Here is a 21,339-nt window from a genome sequence, read left to right as displayed (position 1 = left end):
AATTCAGAATGCTTCCAACAGCCTGAAAATGTGGGATGAGATTTTGCAGATGTATGCTTTCTACTCGTTGTTCTGTTTGCAAATAAATAAGTAGCTATAATTCTTAAAATATGCAAAATTTATAATAATTATAAGATATAGATACATATTATATATGTGTGAGTGTATGAGTGTATGTATTTGTATATATGTATGTGTGTGAGTTTATGTGTGTGTTGTGCGTGTGTGTTGTGCGTGTGTGTGTGTGCTTTTAAACAACCCTACGAGTGGTGCAGAAGATATAAAATTGGAAGACTGCGTAATTGAAAGTATTGAAAGTGAAATAATTAGCGATTCGAAGCCGTTCTCCAAATATTTTTTATTCGAACATTTGTTGATGTTTTATCTTGAAAATTTAACTTGTTTAACAATGAGCTTATTATCACTTGTTATAAAATTTAAAGGAAAAGTGAAAAACCCATGCTAATCTATAACATTTAAACGTGCTATCATGAACGAACAGACGCATGCCTTAGAAAAAACCCACAAAAATACACCAGGCCATCCAGACAAACAAACAGCACAGATCAACATGCAGACTGGCATAGTCACACAAATGAACAAGCAAACAAATGAACAAATGACGTTTTATTTGCTTCCTAGCTGTACATAAGCATACTGATCAACCTATAAATGAACGTACGCAGACTCAGACGTGTGAATAGGCACGTAAACTTGCAGATTTAAGCTTATAGTTTGACATCCAGCCAGATATCTAGACAAACAGGCAGACAGACAGACAAATATATGGACAAACATGCAGACAGACATACAAGTATATAGACAAACATGCAGACAAACATGCAGACAGACATGCAGGTATGTAGATAAACATGCAGACAGACGGTCACAGCTTGCAATCCAATCGGCCTTGCGAAAACACGGTAACAAAACGCTAAAAGTCCCATTGGCAGAAAAAGAAACGAAAAAAGGAAAAATTTTCAGTAAAAACTTCATTTCAGAAGAGATGGAAGGATGAGTTTTTTATAGAAATTTTTGTAGAACTTTGATTGATAAAAATCAAAAAAAAACATAAAAAATTTCATTTTTGAAAAAGTTCGTCGAAGTTATTTTTTAAATAAAAGAGCATCACAAATCAAACTATTGCTTGCTTTTGTTGTTTTTTATTAAGTACACTGAATCGCTTTTATTGTAGGTTCTTATTTTTATACGTTCTAAGGCTGCTGAAGAACAAAAAAGGCTGGCCGCTTGTACTGCTTGCTAGGAAAATATGGGTTGCAATTGATATGAAGTGTGTGCTAAAAAAATTCAATTAGCTAGAGTGATGTGTGCCTTTGTGTGTGCGTGTGTGTGTGTGTGTGTGTGTGTGTGTGTGTGTGTGTGGTGAGTAATGTGGCTATGACTTTATGATTTTAGGGTTATACTATGTGATATTGATTGCATATGTGTGTGTGTGTGTGTGTGTGTGTGTGTGTGTGTGTGTGTGTGTGTGTGTGTGTGTGTGTGTGTGTGGTGAGTAATGTGGCTATGGCTTTATGATGTTAGGGTTATACTATGTGATATTGATGGTAATGATGATGATGAATATGTGACGATGATAATTATGGTGGTAATGATGATGATGACGTGATGATGACGATGATGATAATGATGATGATGACAATCAATAAAAGAATGAGTGTGGAATAATTGGCAAGAGGAAATTAATGTTCCTTAAAGAGTACTTGGATGAGTTTTCACTTCGTAACATCGCTTCTCTGCTGACGATTATTATTATTATTATTATTATTATTATTATTATTATTATTATTATTATTTATAATTATTATTTGTTCATTACTCTTGTTAGCAATTGTAGTATAAGTATTAGTAGTATAAGTAGCATTAGTTTTTGTAGTTGTGTGATAAAAGTTGTGTAGTAGTAGTAATAGTGTGATAATAGTTGTAGTAGTAGTTGTAGCAGCAGCAGAGCAATAACGGTACAGCAGCAACAGCAGTAGTAGTAGTAGTAGTAGTAGTAGTAGTATTAGTAGTAATAGTTGTAATAATAGTATTAGTATTTAATGTTTCATCTCTGCGTTCTAAAAAATGAAAAGATTATTATAAAATTACTGAAATACTTTATATATATATATATATATATATATATATATATATTTGACGATACACACACACACACACACACACACACATATATATATATTTATATAGTATTAATCTATTTATTTGGTATAAAACTGTTGATTGAATGTAAATGTAGTATTGAATACAACATCGCATATATTCACAATTTTATTCCCAAATCAATTAATCATCATATTTTTAATTATACATTTTTGCTGCCTGTACAATTTTTCGTTCACTCTATTGTCTTGTTTAACAATTCATTTCTACAACATTCAAAAACTGGTTTTGTTAAGGTATTAGGGATTTTTTGTGAAATATCATCAGTGGAATATATGGAAGGAAGCGGAACAACTTTTGTGTGTGGGTTTCTTGTGTGTTTGCTCTCCGTTCATAACTCCGCTACCGGCAAATAAATTGCTTCTTTTCACACTTTGTTCAACAATGTCTGCAAGCTGTTGTGTTGTTGTTGTTTGAATGTGTTGTTGTTTGAATGTGTTGTTGTTTGAATGTGTTGTTGTTGTTCGAATGTATTGTCTTGTTGTTATTTTAATAATGGTGTTTCGATGCATTGCTTAACTTTATGCTACTTTTGTTAGTATGGATATTGTTGTTTTGTTGTGTGATTGTGACGTTGTGTTGTTGTGAAGTTTTTACTGTTGTGATATTTGTATGTGTTTATTTTTTGGCGTTATTGGTCTATTTTGTTTTTGATTAGCTGTTGCTAACCTGTTTTGCTGCTGTTAATGTCAGGGTGATGTGATATTAGATTCGTTTTGGTCAGAGTTGGTTTGTTAACGTTGATGGAAATTTTTGTTGCTGGGTTTCTGTGGAAAAACTCCTACGTTGTGTGTTTTTTTGTAATATAATGTTGCTATCATGTTGCTTGGTGACATTAGTAGTCTATATTATTGTGGTGCGTGCTTAGTGCTCTGTGTGGAATTTGGTCAAACTTTACTTTCCTATATTTGTCTTCTATGTCTGTTTCCATTTAAGAATGATAAAAAACGAATCCAGAAAAACGTATTTAAATTATTTTAGACACGCGCGCTGTTGAAACTGCACCGGGCAATCTCGCCAAAATGCCTTCGATTTCCTTTTATCTTCTGCGTGCCGTAACGAACGAGGTTCCAAACTTCATGGCTCTTTTATTTATTTCGTATTTTTCTTCACTCATCAAACTCATCTCCACAAATGCCAACATTTATACAGGATTTAAATTTGTGTTTATTATTCAAATTTAATCAATAAAAAAATGAATAATTTTTTTATAAATAAAATATTATATGATTTTGTAATAGCCATAATAGTACCGTCTTTTTATCAGTTATTGGGACCGTAATCACTTTTCCTAGTTTCCCCATTCATTTAACAGTCAAATAGTTTGCGTAACTGCAAATAAATAAAACTTTATGAGAAATATAATTTTGGTGGAAAATTTAAAACGCATCAGAAATAGTTTGATAAAGTTTGGTCCAGATAACAACGCGAACAAAAGTTTGTTAGCAGCTCATTTTTTACGAGAATGTTTTAATTCGCAGAACCCGTCAACAGAGCAGACAATAAAAAATGAAAAATCAATGCATCTTTCTTATCAGCACAGTTTAAAATGTTTCTTTTTAAAGTGCTGACCGAAAAGGTGAACAAAAAAATATTAGCAGCTATCCACAACATGTGAATATTATTCCACAAACAACTGAACATGCATGAAACAAATCTTGGGTAAAATTTGGAATTTTTATATCGCGCTCATGAACATGAAAAAAATTTCTTTGCGATGATGAAATTCCTTTGTTATTATCCCCGACTCTCAACTTTAAACATTCAACTTTCATGAATTGTGTTATCTTTGTTGTTGCTGTTGTTGTTGTTGTTGTGCATGTAATGTTAATTTGCTTGTAAGTGTGGGCGTTAATTGATGGAGTGCTCTCATGTTATGTTATGTTCTGCTGTCACATCAACGGCTGTTAGGAAATGTTTGATGTTCTAAGTGGCTTCATTGCTTTTCATTGTTTTGAAGTTGGATGATGTACACAAATCGGTATAGAACTTTCTATCTTTTTCTCTTTCTCTCTCTTTCTCTCTCTCTCTCTCTCTCTCTCTCTCTCTTTCCATATATATATATATATATATATATATATATATATATATATATAACGTATATAATTTAAAGAAAAAATTAACAAAAACAATAAGATGGGGTAGGTATTAGGTATTTGATGAAGCTGATATGTATCTGATCTGATCTAATCAGGTTTGCTATTTGATTTTTTGTTCTTTTGTTTGCACTGGAACTAGAACTTTTATTCTTATTTAGCTTTATTTGTACTCGCACTTGAGTGGTTGGATGATAGCTTCAAAAGAATATTGTAATGTTCATATGAAATCAAAGCTCATAAATTAAAAACTATCTTGAGAATGATTTTTCATTGTTTGTTATAAATGCACGTTTTCATTTAAACCGTTAATTATTGGTGTCTCATTCACATCTGGCGATATTCACATAAATCATAGACACCTTAATTTATGTTCTCCATGGTATAATATAAATATAATAATATTGTTAGAATGGTTAAATTAGACTACATAATTAACTATTGTTATCTCTTTATATTTGTTATCTTTCCTATTTGCCATCGGTTGTAAACCATAGAATCATTTCATACCACAGGGGATTGTAAAAATCTACCGTAGAGGCTATATAGAGTGTGGCGAATAGCTAGTTACTTGGATTAATTAATGATTTAGTGTTTCTATTACTGTTGGCATTCGAATAAACGTTTAAACAAGTTTGCGTTTTAAGCATTTGTGTTCATCTATCAGAAATCTTGAACCTACGGAATAACGATAACTTGACGATCGTTGGAAGCTACAACACTGGTGTCGCAAATAGGAATCATTAAAGTTTATAACGTTGGTATTGGTAGTAACGAAGGTCAAAGGTTACAACAATATGCTAAAGTGAGTCTGACCCAATGCAAAAGTAGTTTGCGTGTATATATATATATTTATATATATATATATATATATATATATATATATACATATATATATATAGTTCGTGATGGTTTACATGGTCCGTGATCTTTTGACGGGTGTTTGTGAATTCTTTTTTGAATTTCAACTTGCGAATTGTTGAAGAATATTTTAGAATAAATAAATAAATAATTAAATAAATAGATGAATAAATAAATAAATTAGTGGCAAATGTAAATAAAATAAACACTTATTTTGAAAGTGTAAATAATAACTTGTATAAAATTTGCACTCGTAAGGGCACGTATATAAATATAAAAGCAAGCGCAACATATCTGCATGGACGAGGTACATCAATATGGATAGGAGGAATATAATGATGTTAGGATTTACATTTGATGTCATGTCATAACGATGTCACGATAATGTCATGATGATGTCACGATGATGTCACGATAACGTCATAATGACGTCATGATAACGTCATGATGATGTCATGATGATATTATAATGAAATTATATAATAAAATGATGAAGTTACATAATGTCTTTTTTACGCTAAGTAAGCGATCTCATATTAAGTAATATGAAAACTGTAATATGAGATGCTTCGTGTTATAAAACAGGAAAATTACTAACAATAAATCAAATTTATAAAATACAAGCAATAAGGTCTATGAGCAATTTTTACAAAATCAAAAGTATTGTTAAAAATCTAAAGAATGTACTAAATACTAAAGTACTTTCGAGATTCAAGATTAAATTTCAATATTTTTCATCTATATTTTTAATGAGAGTTTTGTTGTGGAATAATTTAACTTAAAATAATTAGGAAGAAGTTTTTATTTTTGAAGAAGAATGACAATAAGTTATTTTTATTTTGTCTTCGTAGTGTATATTATGATACCATGAGAAGCATCGTTGTTTTCAAGTTGGGCACGTATTAGTGGTGGCCTGTGAAGTTATTTTAACTTGCTGGTCTCTAGAACAAAATTTAATTTAAACAGGCAAGTGCAGCGTATATGAATATGAATGTTTCAACGGGACACACACACACACACACACACACACACACACACACACACACACACACACACACACATACACACACACACACACACACACACACATTGTACGTGAAACTGTGAAAGGCGCGAAGCTGGAGACGATATGTTAAATGGGACGTTGTGATGTAATGTAACGGTTTGTGATGGGATGATGAATAATAATGTGATGATGAATTATAATGCGATGATGAATTATAATGCGATGATGAATTATAATGCGATGATGAATTATAATGCGATGATGAATTATATTGTGATGATGAATTATATTGTGATGATGAATTATATTGTGATGATGAATTATAACGCGATGATGAATTATATTGTGAATTTGTGATGATGAATTATATTGTGATGGTATGAAGATGAGTTCTGATGATTTATACCAGCATGGTGATACGATGTTCTGATGTAGTGATGTAGTGATGTGATTAGTGGTACAACGACGACAGCAGTGGTGAGGTTCATTTCATTAGCGCTTGCATTAATTTTAACGAATATTGATGTTATTTCATTTTATTCATTAGCGTCTCCACCAATGCTATTGATCTATGGCAGCGTAAAAGTGACAGTGTTGACGGTGCTGATTATGATTCGATGATGATGCAAAGGATGATGATGACGACGATGATGAGGAGGAGAAGGAGGATGATAATGATGGCAGTGAAACGATGATGATGATAATGATATAACATTGATTGCATGGAAAAAACTCCAGAATATAAAAGGGTTCTGGGCCTAATAGCAACGGACATTTCATTTTGGTTGGTGAGGCAGGAATGTTTGTCACACAACATGCATTCATAAATGTGCGTGTGTGTGTGTGGTGTGTGTGTGTGGTGTGTGTGTGTGTGTGGTGTGTGTTCAGTTTACCCCATGCAACACAGCACATACGTTGGCTGGGAATCCTTTTGCATTTGAAATCAGTAACTGCAACATCAGTGCCGGGTATCTTCGGCAGCTTAAAATCACGCACACAAAAATATTTAAATATTTATATTTTTTTAGTGAATTATATGTGTTCATGAATCATATTTTCCCAATATTGCTATTCATCAGGCTTTCTCTTGAATGGAATTGTGAATTGTAAATTCATTTGAGCGAGTGGAATGGCAAAAGATTGGATGAATAGATGGATAGATGGATGGATAGATGGATAGATAGATGGATGGATGGATAAATGGACGGACGGACGGACGGATGGATGAATGGATGGATGGAGGGAGGCCCCTTGTTTGAAACGTGCTTGCGGCTCTTCATTTCGATGCTTTCAAAATGTTTGTGCATATTTCTGAGGTTATGATGCGTGATATTTTGTGCTGTTGTCGTTGTTAGAGATGTTGTTGTTGTTGTGGTTGTTGTGGTTTTTGTTGTTGTTGTTATTGTTGTTGTTGTTAAAAGTGGTGGTGTTGTAATAAGTAAGTGGCAGAGGTGATGTTAAATTTGATTTTATTTGTTGAATAAAAAATGGAAGACAACCCAAGATTCAACTTCCTTAATTATGTGAACATGTGAGAAGCGAATGAATCTTCTAACTTCGAACGTGTAAGGATGAATGAATGGATGGCATGTATGGCAATTTTAATTTTGAATGCAACTATCCTACCCCTGCACACAAATATGGTGATGCAAATATCTATACTATACATTTGCACCACTCAAATCTGATCATAAAAGTTGTGAACAAAACATTTGGAAATGTTACATATGATCATTTTCCTACTCGATCACTCTAAAATGAGGCGGCAAACATGAACCAACTCAAAACAACCTGACCGTAACGCACCCGCACATATTGAAACCTCATTGCCCGTCTGTTAAACGAACAATTTGATTGTCAATTTTTTGTTGCCGTGTTTGAATGCCTTACGTCATCGTCATCATCCTTCTCCTTCTCATCATTATAAATCATTCACTCCTCATTATCACCATTATAAATCATCCACTCATCATCATAATGGTCTTGTGATTATCCATCTTTTATCAGGAGGACTGGCGCGTTGGTTATACCTGCTCCTTCCAACTGCCTGCATCTCATTCGCTAATGCGTGCAAATCTGTCTTCTCACTTGCAGACATTGTGCCTTCAAAGCTCTTTCTAACGATTTGTTACTTACATTTCCATCATTAATTGTTGGTCATGTTTTTTTTTATTATTAATTATTTTCATTAATTGTTGGCTATATGTTGTTTTTATCGTTAATTATTTTCGTTTTGAGGGTCCTCATGTAACGTTTGCTATTGAAGTTGTGGTTAATGCATTTAACAATTGATAGAAAAATTTGTAACTGTTACTAATCGTACTAATCATTTATGCTGCCAGTTAAGACGACATGTCGTTTCGTCACTGCTTCTTGCTGCTGCTGCAAAGTTATGTTATTGTAGAAACTATGAATAGATGTTAGCTGATGATGGTGATGATGATACGATGATGACTGTAATGGTGAGGATAACGATGATGATGAGGCTCATGATGACGCTGATGATGATTGTAATTGCAGTGATGATGACGGCGCTGCAAATGATGATAATAATTACGATGAGATGATGTTGATGATGCTCTGGTGAAATGGATAACACAGTGAAAGCGAGTATCAATTTATCTGATTGACAATCTTTTAAACTGGTGAAAAGAAATGAACGTTCATTGTTCAAAAATTGTTTACTCCGATGTATTTAATTTTTAAAAAAATTTGCACATAAACAAGATATTTAATGGAAAAACAAAAAATAAACTTTTAGGAAATTGAATCTCAAGAATTGCTGGCATTAAATCAGTTGAGAGCCAAGCCGCACTATGGATGCGTGCCTCAGTTGCTGACAGCACACAACTAATGCACGGTTCGAACAATTCAATTTAAAACATTTTGGAAGCAGAAGAATTTTTGGGGATTTTTTTAATTTTAATTTTTTTACAATATTTGTAAAATTTAGTTAAATTTGAATGCCGAAATCGACAAACTATTTACGAAAGTAGCATCGACAATCTCGACAACATCAACAAATGCAAGATCAACATTAACAAAATCTACAACTGCAAAATCAACAAAACTAGATGGATTATAAATCAACAAAACGTCTACAAAATTGAGAAAAACAACAACATCTATAACAACAACAACTACAATAACACTAATAACAAAAACAACAACAAAATCTATTTTGGGACGACGACAGCGCAATTGAAATATAAAACGTCAATCATTTTATCTTACCAAAAATGAACCCCTCCAACAACAACAACAACGGCAGCAAAAACAACAAAACTCCCACAAGCAAATCTCTACAAGACAATGATAGATCCCTGAGAAGAATGATGTCGGAAGATGGTGAGTGGAACAGTTTGGGAGTGGGTGTGGTCAGAAAGGAGGTGGACCTGACACCTCTCGAGAAACAGTTCCTCTACGCTGTCGAGAGGGGTGACATTCCAACTGTCCAGAAACTTCTCAACGACAACGCCAACAAAGTAGTTTAACCTTTGTACACATTTTCTATACATCACTAAATCTTTTGATTTTAATAGTAAAGTCACTTCATATAACGCCATGGCAAGCGACTGAGGTGCAGTATTATTATTACAACAAACACACAGTGTACAAATACACGTGAACCAATGCATCGCACATTTTTGCAGGTGATAAGCGGGGATCTCTATAGCAATTGAACCTTGACAACGCGTCAACAAAGCCAAGCACTTTAACCATTACACCATCGCTCCGATTTTATAACATATTATTTTGTATGAGCGTCCAGTTATTGCTGCTTCATAAATATAAATCTATTATTGTTATATGGATCGCTGTTTCATAGACTTAATATATGCAAAGGCGCACATACATATAAGCAGACGCAAACACATGATTAGTATTGTTAATTTATGCACTTTGCACGTACACACATACAGTACAAATAAATACATAAAAAATACGCGCATACACAAACACTCAAACATATCATACATACGGTTTCTATTCATTCGCATTACGAGACAACAACAACGACACAACAATATTACAACAACAACATTACAACAGAACACAAGAGCAGCATAATAACAACAACACATCGATTAATGATAATAATGGCAGAAAAAAATTCTACGCTATAACGATGACTTGTTATTGATGATGACGGTGATAATAATGGTGATAATGATTATGATGATGATGGTGATAATGATTATGATGATGATGGTGATGATGGTGGTGGTGATGATGATGGTAGTGGTGATGATGGTGGTGGTGATGATAATGGTAGTGGTGATGATGGTGGTGGTGATGATAATGGTGGTGATGATGGTGGTGGTGATGATGATGGTGGTGAAGGTGGTGATAATTATCATTATTAATGACAACAATGACGATGATAGTATTGATGATAGCGATAATAGATGTGATGATGACGATTATGATAGTAGTCGTGACAGTGGCAACGGTGATGATGAGTGATTAGCACAGCATTAATTCTGACAATAAGCTGCACTAACCCTGGCTAAAATAACAACGCGGGCATTAATAACAGCAATAGCAATAAAAATGAATAAAATCAGCATACAAAAAACAACAACTATTTTCAACAACAACCTAAACAACAACAACCAACTACTTTAACGACAACAAAACAATCTAAACAACAACAAAGCAACAACAAAGCAACAACAAAGCAACAACAAGCAATCGATTACGTCCTAATCAGCATTAGGGCATCAACCGCTACAACATTCTAAAGAAAAATAATAATGGAAATAATATTCACAACAACATTCTCAACAAAAATTTGCTGAAGAAACAAATCTCTAACATCAGTATTGTCAATAAACAACAGCAACATCAACAACATTAACAACAACATCAACAACAAAAACATCACAAACAATACCATAACGACAAACTCACACCACAACAACAATCGCATCAACATAAACAAAAACAACCACCGTAACAAACACAACAACAACAACAGTTGCAAATAATAACATTAACAACAACAACGATAATAGTAATAACAACAAAAACAACAACAAAAACCAATCAGTTGAACTTCAACAGCAACTGCGTGGACGCGCTGGGCCGAACGGCTCTGGCCATATCCATCGAGTATGATAACATTGAGATGCTCGATGTTCTCTTGAAGGGACGACTCGATTTAGGTGGTACTATCATTTATTATTATTGTTGTTGTTGTTGTTGTTGTTATTGTTATTATTATTATTTAAATTTTAATGAAAAAACTGATTGTTTAATAGACACAGATAGTAACAACGACCCAAAAAAAATGTTTAGGCGACTCGCTGCTACAGGCGATCAATGAGGACAACGTGGAGGCCACACAGATGATCCTCAACCACGAGAAGAAGCTGCAGAAACAAGTTCAACCACTATTTAATAAGAAGAACAACAAAAACAACAACAACAATAATGATAATGATGATAATAATAACGTCAGCAACTTTCAAATGACAAGTAGTACGGAAAGCCAGCATTCGATTGCCCCTGTTAGTTTACTTATTTTTAATTAGTTAATAAATTAAATTAATTAACTAATAAATACTGTTGCTGACGTTGTTAGCTAATTATTATCATTATTATATTAGATTTTTAAATTAATAGGATTTAAAATAATTAAAAACTTAACAAAAACCATATTTTTTAAAATATTTTTTTAATAAATAACATTATTATTACCATAAAATGAAATAAAGTACAAACAAAGATTTGATATAGTAACGAAGATTTTATGCCTTCTGTATACTGTCCAATCCACAGCAGCATTCTCAAGCACTTACACTGCAATTAAATTAAAATAATTGAGTTTATTTAGTGCGAATGTTAACGTTATTATTTCACTTTCATCTTGTCAAAAAAACTTTTGAAAATTTGTTTTTTTTGTGAAATTTTTTCTCAGTATCGCTTCATACGTTGGAACTCAAGTCACGTTCTCTTACCGTCCTTTTATCTCTTTCATTTTATTTCTCCATTTCTAACTCATCCACTCTTTTTTTTTTTATTTAATTCCATTTTTACTCCATTTTTAAAATTCTACCATCCGGTTCATCTCTTTTATTCATTTTCATTTGTTATCTCTATTTTTCTTTCTTTTTTTCTTTCTCTCTTTCTTACTTTTTTATTTCTCTCAGTCTCTCTTTTTCTCTTTTATCTGATTGCCCGCACAGCCAGTTTCATTTAAATAAATTAAGTGACCTTCGCGTGCTGGTGCATCGAGGTGATGTCCACAGTTATAGCCGTCTCAACAAGAGTTGAAATGTTCACCGCATTAAGGTAACAACATTACAGGCGTATATCAACTTTAAGTAATAAGCCAGGGGTGTTAAGGGCTGAAGCCACCCCCGACAAAAGAAATCGTTACGGTGATTGCTAAATTTGACAAAATTTTTGTATGAATATCAACTGAGGTCTGTTTGTCAGTTTATCTGTTTGAGGTAATTAGGTTATTTAAAAAAGAAACATGTTTGTAGAAGAATTTCTTTTTAAATTCCAAAAATTTTTTACCTCACCTTGTGTAACGTTATTTAACGAAGTTACAATTAACAAAACGTAGCCACATTAACTAAAGATATTAACAACCAACGAATGCATGCCAATGTTGATTATACCTAATTATCTGTTTGTTGGTTTGTTTGTTTGTTCGTTCGTTCGTTTGTTCGTTCGTTTGTTCGTTCGTTTATTTGTTTAACGACTTTGCAGGTACTCGAGACCGTTGAAAATGCCATCAAAGTCTGTGTGCAATCTTTTGTTTTTACTGTTTGTTTAATTTTATTAATCTCACCAAATTTGCAAATTTCTAAAAATTCTAATTTCAAACTTCATTTGTGAAATATTTCACGTCTAATCATTTTATACGATGAATGCCTGCAATAGGAGAAAGCCACGAAGATAACAGCGAGATGGAGGAAGCTGACTGTGAAGAAATGGGCGAGTATGGATAGTGGTGGAGACGATAATCTGCAGGTTCTGATCGATCAATCAATCAATCAATCAATCAATCAATCAATCAATCAATCAATCAATCAATCAATCAATCAATCAATCAATCAATCAATCAATCAATCAATCAATCAATCAATCAATCAATCAATCAGTCAGTCAGTCAGTCAATTGATTGATCATTCAATCCATCATTCGAGCGATCGATCAATTAATCAATAAATCAATCGATTGATAAAAAATATTTTTCAAACACAAACAAAAACTTATACAATAATAATCCGCCTGACAACAACAACAACAACATGCAATAACAGCAGCAACAACAACACACAACAACAACAGCAACAACAGAAACAACAACATACAACAGCAACAACAACATACAACAACATACAACAACAGGACATAACAGGCAACAATAGCTGCTTCACACCCGACATAACTCCAATCATCTTGGCTGCTCAACGTGACAACTATGAAATAACAAAAATCCTTTTAGACAGGTAGGCTGCTGTTTGTCTATTTGTCTGTCTCTCTGACTGTTTGTTTGTTTGTTTCTTTGTCTGATTGTTTCTATGTTTGTCTGTTTGTTTGTCTGTTTGTTTGTCTATTTTCCTTTCTGTTTTTATTTTCATGTTTGTTTTCATTAATGTTCGGTTGCTTCATTGTTTGTCTGCTCCTTGTTTGTCTAATTGTCTGCTGTTTGCATGTTTGTTTCTATCACCACGACCGTCTGTGCAATCGTTCTGTCATATTGTGGACCGGATTTTGTTTGTTCTGTATTCCTTTTCGAAGGACGTTTTGCATTGCTTGCTCCTCGAGTTAGCAGCACCCAGAGTCTGCTTTCTTTCCTGCGTTAATTAACAATTTAATCCAACTTTTATAAAAAAAATCTTTATTAAAAAATCAATTCCAACAAACACGAAAATGAAAACATAATACGAATGTTGAATATATATGTGCGTGAGTGCTGCGTATACGCGTCTGTACGTCTGTGTGCGTGCGTGCGTTTGCGTGTGGTGTATTGTTAAAGAAAGAGAGAAAGATGAGATAGGAGGAAGAAAGAGTTAGTTGGATCAATCTTCATCCATCAATAAATTCAAATATTTTAATGAACAAAATCACATGAAACAAAATATATATTTTTGTTTTTTTTATTTAAAATAAAATAATTACATTGAAGTTATTTTTGAAATAAAATTAATCACGTTGTATCTTCTTTTTTTATACTGTTATTACTCTATGCTGCATTAAAATAGAAACTAATTCGCTCCAAGTTCATCTACTACTCGTCCATTCATCTGATTTTTTTTAATTCTCACATTTCGTCAGTTCATCAGCGCAGAGCATTTCAATTTATTGATAAATGTTTTTCTGAACCGTTTTGCTCGCGCAATCACTAAATGTCTGCAAAAGCGATTTATTGAACTGAAACAGAGGCGACAGCATCTCGAAGCCACACGACATCAGATGCAGTTGCGACATCTGCGTCACGAAAACGGCAGAGGACAGTTTGAACCACTCGATGTCGAGGATCAACGCCTACAGAGCCCTAGCCAGTCCCTCCCTCATCGCCCTCTCCAGCAAGGACCCCATCCTGACTGCCTTTGAGTTGAGCTGGGAGCTAAGGAGACTGAGCAAACTTGAGAATGAATTAAAAGTAATTTATGGCTAACCAACATTATTTTTTATTTTTTAAAATGTGAATTTATATATTTAATAATATCATAAAAATATTAACAACAAAACAACAAAATTGGATGATATTTTCAATGTGTCTCTCATACGAATACTGATTTGCGAATACTGAACCAGATCGAATACGAAGGACTAGCGAAACAGTGTCAGAACTTCGCAGTGGATCTACTGGACCAGGTGCGAGGATCCAAGGAGTTGGAGGTCCTCCTTAACTACGACAAGTATGCACCTGTAAGGGACTTCGGGGACCGCATGGCTCTCGCTCGCCTCAAACTGGCCATCAAATACAAACAAAAAAAAGTAAAAAAAATTTATATCATACTAAAGAGAAATATTTAAAAATGTGTGAACATCAGAAAAAAACTCAAAACAATATAAATTATAAAACTTTTAAAAAAAATTAGTAAATTTAATTTTTCACATTTCTTGCTTAATCTCCACGACGCAGTTCGTCAGTCATGCAAACTGCCAGCAGCTGTTGGCGTCCATCTGGTACGAGGGGCTGCTGGGTTTCAGGAGACGCCACATCATCTTCAAGGTCACCTTCCCACCTGACAACATAAAATTCATCTCACTCAACACACACTGTCACATTATTATAAGAATTATAATGATGTAGCAGTAATAGTTAAATAAGAGAACTAACGCTAATGCTACACTTACACATCCTAATAGTAAGAATCATTGAAATATTCATGCAAAAAATTTCAAACATTGGTTTCTGGTTGAAACTTACCTCCATGATAAATTAAAAACTGCAACGTGCATTCAAGTGTGATAAACAGTTGTAATAACATAGGTAGTAGTATGGCGTACTGGTTAAGGCGCTTGGTGTAGATGTTGCAGAAACCAGGTTCGATTGCGAAGAGATTGGTTTACGCATATCCACACGTGCCATGTGTCTTGTTGACACTTCTGTTAATTAATTAATTATTAATAATTACAGGTTTTACGGTAAATATTACTATAAATGGTTGTAAAACGCTTTGGAAATGTTGTAAAGCATTTTGGAGAATTTGTAAAATTTCTAGGATAAGTTGTATTATTTCTCGTAAAACCTGTATAATAAATAATAATAATAACAATATAGTGAGCCGTAGATAAATTAATATTTCCCAAAATGAAGGTCCTACTGACGATAATCGTCAGCTTGTTGTTTCCCATCCTCTCCCTCATCTACATCATCTCTCCGAAGAGCCAGGCCGGACAGTTCATGCGCAGACCTTTCATCAAGTTCATCTGCCACAGTGCTTCTTACATGACTTTTCTCAGTTCGATTATTATCATTAATTGTTATTATTAGTACAAGTAGAAGTAGTAGTTGTTGTAGTAATAGCAGCAAAAGCAGCATCAGTAGCAGTAGTAGGAGTGGTAGTTGTAGGAGCAGCAACTGTAGTAGTAGTAGTAGTAGTAGTAGTAGTAGTAGTAGTAGTAGTAGTAGTAGTAGTAGTAGAATAGTACTAGTAGAGTAGTAGTTGTAGTTGTATTAATAGTATTATATTCATTCGTTAAAATTGTAGTGTATAAAATAATTTGTTTTATAAAACAAATAAATTAAAATATATGTGATATATAGTAAAAAAAAGATTTAGTATAATTCCTTCCAAGGAAAAATATCAGCCACAATTACGATGAAATTAAATAACCAAGTAACCCCTCGAACAATTTCACTCCGAACGAACGTAGGCTTACTGATCCTGGCCTCACAAAGGATCAAGTCCATCATCAGCCTGGCCAAGGAAGCAGACGACAAATCCACGAAGATGATTCGCGAGGTCAGAGGCGCCCCTCCGACCAGCATTGAGTGGATGATCCTTGCTTACGTCGCTGGTCACCTTTCTTTTCACATTTTTCATTTCTGTTGTTGAATATCACAGAAGAGTGAATGAAATCTTTTTTAAACATTAAATTGTTTGTTTTAGCAAACAATTTAAAGTTTAAATTTAAAATTTTTCGCTTAAACGAGAAGGCCTAGTCTGGGCAGAAATAAAGCAGCTGTGGGACCAAGGTTTAAAATCGTATGTGCACGACATGTGGAACATTCTCGACTTCACAACCAACTCCCTCTACATTGCCACTTACACTTTGAAACTAGTTGCCTATTTGAAAGTTCGTTGTTAATTTTGTTAATTGTCAGCAATGGTCTTATTAAGTGGCTAATTTAATAAACTGCAGGTGATTTTTTAATTTTTTTAACGTGAAAATAGTTGCATTTGGGTGTATATATCTTATTTTTGAAAATGTTCATGCTATAGCCATCATTTTCATTAGCATCAATTCAATAGTTTAGTGGTAATAATTGAGAACTATAGCTTTGATTTTTTTTCCCCTCATAAAGCCACCAATGAAGGTGTAAAGTTCATTTAAGATCAAACTCACTTTGACAAAATATATATATATATATATAGTTTAATTCATCTGATGGTAATAAATTAACAAACGTGCAGGTTGAAGAGGAGAAACGAAACAACTACCCATCTGCCTATGCTGACCGCAAATCGTGGGACGCCTACGACCCCACTCTCATCTCCGAGGGTCTTTTTGCAAGTGCCAACATTTTCAGTTGCCTCAAACTTATTTACATCTTCACGGTCAATCCTCATCTCGGACCATTGCAAATATCTCTTGGCAGGATGGTCATTGACATTTTAAAATTTCTCTTCATAGCTCTTCTCGTCTGTTTCTCATACTCTTGCGGAGTTAATCAATTGTACTGGTACTACGCCGAGGTGAAGAGTCGAGAGTGTAGTGTCTGTGAGGCCAACAAGGTGAACATTACGTCACTCCTCAATGCAAACATCAACAAAAGTGTCTTGGGGTCAAATAACAGCGTGGTTGATAAAATGGCGACACCAATCCCGGACTGCCACTTGGTGTGTGATCGATCCATCGCCAAGTAATTTAATGAAACATTTCTATATGAAAATAACAATGAATAGTACTTACCGTGCATTCGTTCAAATAAATTTTGCATGTCAGCGATGAACATGATTATTCATTTCAGTACAAATTCAATGTTTGTTTTTGAGTGTTATGTCGTTAACAACAAAATTTTGCCACAACAGCTTATTCGAAATAATTCAAACCCTGTACTTTGCCATATATGGCCTGGTGGAGTTGAACAAATTTGAACTGAAAGAGAAACACATATTCACCCAGTTCGTCGGGAAGTTGATGTTTGGAACGTACCTGAGCATCATGACTGTCGTCCTCATCAACATGCTCATCGCCATGCTTAGCAGCTCCTTTCAGAAAATTTCCGTGAGCTTAACATTTCACATTAAGAGCATGACATTGATTGATGTTCGGTTATATGGAAAGTGAAAAACTTCAAGTAAATTTCGTTGACTGCATGTAACTCAGGATGACGCCGACACAGAATGGAAGTTCGCAAGATCTCGACTGTGGATGAGTTATTTTGAGGAGGGTGGGACGGTGCCAACCCCATTCAACATCATTCCCACTCCCAAAACATTCTGGTACCTCGGAAAGTGGATGTTTGATCGGCTCTGCAGGTTCAGCACAAAAGCAAAGACAAACAAATGGCACAGCTTGAAGGTTTGTAGTCAGTAAAATATTGCGTGCTACTTTCGGTTTGATGATAATTGTTTGTTTAGTAGTGCATATAGGCGTAAGAACGTAACTTGTACTATATACAAAGTGAATATAAAAAATACAAAGTCGCATGCTTTTATAATGTACGGACATGAATGTGCATTTAAAATAACAATGATCAATGTTCATAGTACACAAATTTATATTAATAATAAACTTCGAATATCATTTATAAAACCGTTGCCATCACTCAATGCCGTGAAACATGCAATTAGAGGGCGGTGAAGAGGATGCAGGAGAGGGACGTTGTGTATCAGGTCAGTCTTATAGCTTTCAGTCATTCAAATGTTCGTCATCCTTTATTTATTTTTTTGAGTGCATTTCTATCATACATTTGTGATTGTGTGTGAGCTGCATAAAAATTGGGCTTTGCTTATTAGTTCCTATTGGCTGCTTGTACGTTTTATATTTTAGGCTTAGTGAGGTTGCTGAACAATGGTCGGTTGGTCGGTTCATATAATATTTAAAATTTAAATTTCAAATAATTTCTTGCACGACTTAAAATAAACTGATGTCTTTTTCGTTATCGAAACATGAAATTATTTTGATATTATTAAAACAATTGTTGATACTCTCGGCTTTGTGGATATGATTAAATTGTTTAAATAAACTTATTCTTTATATCTTAAACCTGGTTTTAAATTTCACAAACCCACACCCATTTGGTTACAGTCAGTTATATTCGACCTCGTAAAGCGCTACGTGATGAAGCGTCAGAAGAAAACATCGGAAGGTGTGACTGAAGACAACGTGAACGAGTTGAAGCAGGACCTCTCTTCATTCAGATACGAACTTCTTGATATTTTGAGGTCCAATGGAATGAACGTGCCCAAGCCGAGTCTCAACTCCAGCGGCAATCAATGTCGTTAGTTGGCATTTATAACAAATTGGCTTAAAGAAATTATTATTTGTTGCTGTTTGAATAAATGTACATGCCTTTGCCGTCGTACGTAACGCACCTTTTCAAACTCTCAACATTCATTTCTCTTCACAGAAAGTTTATTCCCTCCTTTACAAATCTTTTGTTGATACTTTCAATAAATTTTATAATTGATTAAAAACTCTGTTTTGTTTTGAAAATTTCGACAAAACTAATTAACCAACTACTTTGGACTGTGATTTATAACGAAAATGTATTAATATTAACAAGATTATTGAAAATAATTATTATTGATAACAGTGTTAACATTCTAAATAAATTAAGTGTGTTGTTCATTTTTAAAAACATGCAGCCAGTTCACGTCTTCGTCGCAAGAACAGTCGGCTGTCATCGTTAAACAAGTTCAGCAGCCAAGAAAGTTGGGTCACTGAACAAACTTACCAAGTGGATCAATCTGAAACATCTCAGCAACATTTGTTACGTCAGTCAGCGTCCGTTCAACAATGTATGCATCACCAACTTCTGTCAAGACAAATGAGCGAAGCTAAAGATTTCAATTCATTCCCGAAACTTTCGAAGAAGTGTCAGAAACAATCGATGATGCAACAGTTGAAGCAAAACATTATGTTTCAACAACAACAGCTGGCACTACTGCAACAGCAGTCTGAATATTCTGACCCGGATTCCGATGTTGATCATGAAAATGATGTTGTTATAAGTTCCTTTTGTAGTGATACATTTACGAACGCTTATAAGAAACCCGTCAAAAAATGCATCTCATCACCAATGTCGTTCTCTTCCATTTCTTCCACTCCGTCAATCACAGATCTCAACTCCAACAACAGAAACAATGCAAAAATTCCGCTCACACGTCAGAAATCAGTTGAGACGATCATGATGCAACTTGACACGCTGCAGGAATGTGTTGACGAAGAAGATTGTAGTAACAAGGAGATGACAGACAAACTTCCACAACCGCCAAACATTCATTTCAAGTCAAAAATTCACGAGATAACAACAAATAACAAGATAGAACCTACGAATGAATCTCTCACTCTCGCAATCACGAACATGCCTGGTGAGTCAACAATTAACGCCCCAGTGAACTGCAGTAACAACTCAACAAATAAGAAAAACAAGAATGATAATATTTTCAATGAAAATTCCAATAACACAGAAAAGATGCAAGTCTCCTTTCAAGAAAATGTAACAAATTACAAAGCAGTCGAAGGTCGCACGGATCCTTACACAAATTGTGAGCAGTTCAAGTGATGAATATTCTGAATGATCAATCTAGATAGTCTAATAGATGCGCGTCTCCAGCATGTTTCTATAATTTAAAAATTTCACTAACAATTTCTGACAGCGGTACACTTGATTGATATTTTTGTCTTTCCCATTTTACCATCCTCCTTTCAACCAATAAATATACAAATAAATATTTATTAAATGTAAATAAGGATTTTAAAGAATAGACTAGCTCCAAATTAGGTTTTAATGTGATTCAACAAATGACAATGTTCCGCACTGATAAAAAGTCTACTTGAACATGCAGCGGGAACTTTTAAACCATTTCACATTTTAAAAGAAAATTTTTGAAACAGACATTTCGTAATATTGAACAAACTCCTTGAGCAAATTCAACGCCGTGCTAAACGATAAATGTTATGTTTCACTCATCTCATTTATATAATAATCATATTTCTGATTTGTCAACATTTGTAAATTAGCACGATTCTCCGCGCACAACTAAAATGAACTGTCGGCAAACCCCTTATAATGTTAAAGCAGTTATAGATTGAAACCACACCTAGGTTGATGAATCGCACGATTGAGTTGGTAAATAACTGGACAGAGAAGATGAAGAAGAGCCAAACACACACCGGCAACAATTTAAGCGTTTTAAGACGCAGCATGAATCAATTGAAGAGCATTAAATTAACGCATGAGGCGACTACGAATCGGATAAAAATAACAAATGGTAGATAAGATACTTAACTGAAGATAAGAAAAAATTTTGCGGTAGATGTTGA

General features: G+C 34.1%; 1 protein-coding gene across 1 annotated transcript; it reads left to right on the top strand.

Moving 5' to 3' along the window:
- Positions 1–9,482: 9,482 nt before the first annotated feature.
- HELRODRAFT_66730 (hypothetical protein) lies at positions 9,483–19,296 on the top strand (the record flags this gene model as incomplete). Its single annotated transcript, XM_009024212.1, has 15 exons — positions 9,483–9,632; positions 11,201–11,315; positions 11,449–11,534; positions 13,516–13,616; positions 14,551–14,773; positions 14,929–15,111; positions 15,260–15,349; positions 15,938–16,082; positions 16,498–16,641; positions 16,778–16,920; positions 17,259–17,629; positions 17,841–18,072; positions 18,175–18,369; positions 18,642–18,683; positions 19,099–19,296. The coding sequence occupies 15 exons, from the start codon at positions 9,483–9,485 to the stop codon at positions 19,294–19,296; spliced, it is 2,418 nt and encodes an 805-aa protein (XP_009022460.1).
- Positions 19,297–21,339: the final 2,043 nt, after the last annotated feature.

The sequence above is a fragment of the Helobdella robusta genome (assembly GCF_000326865.2).
Source record: "Helobdella robusta unplaced genomic scaffold HELROscaffold_4, whole genome shotgun sequence".
Lineage (NCBI taxonomy): Eukaryota > Metazoa > Annelida > Clitellata > Rhynchobdellida > Glossiphoniidae > Helobdella > Helobdella robusta.
Note: the sequence above shows the minus strand (reverse complement) of the source record. Positions and strands in the feature narration are given on the sequence as shown.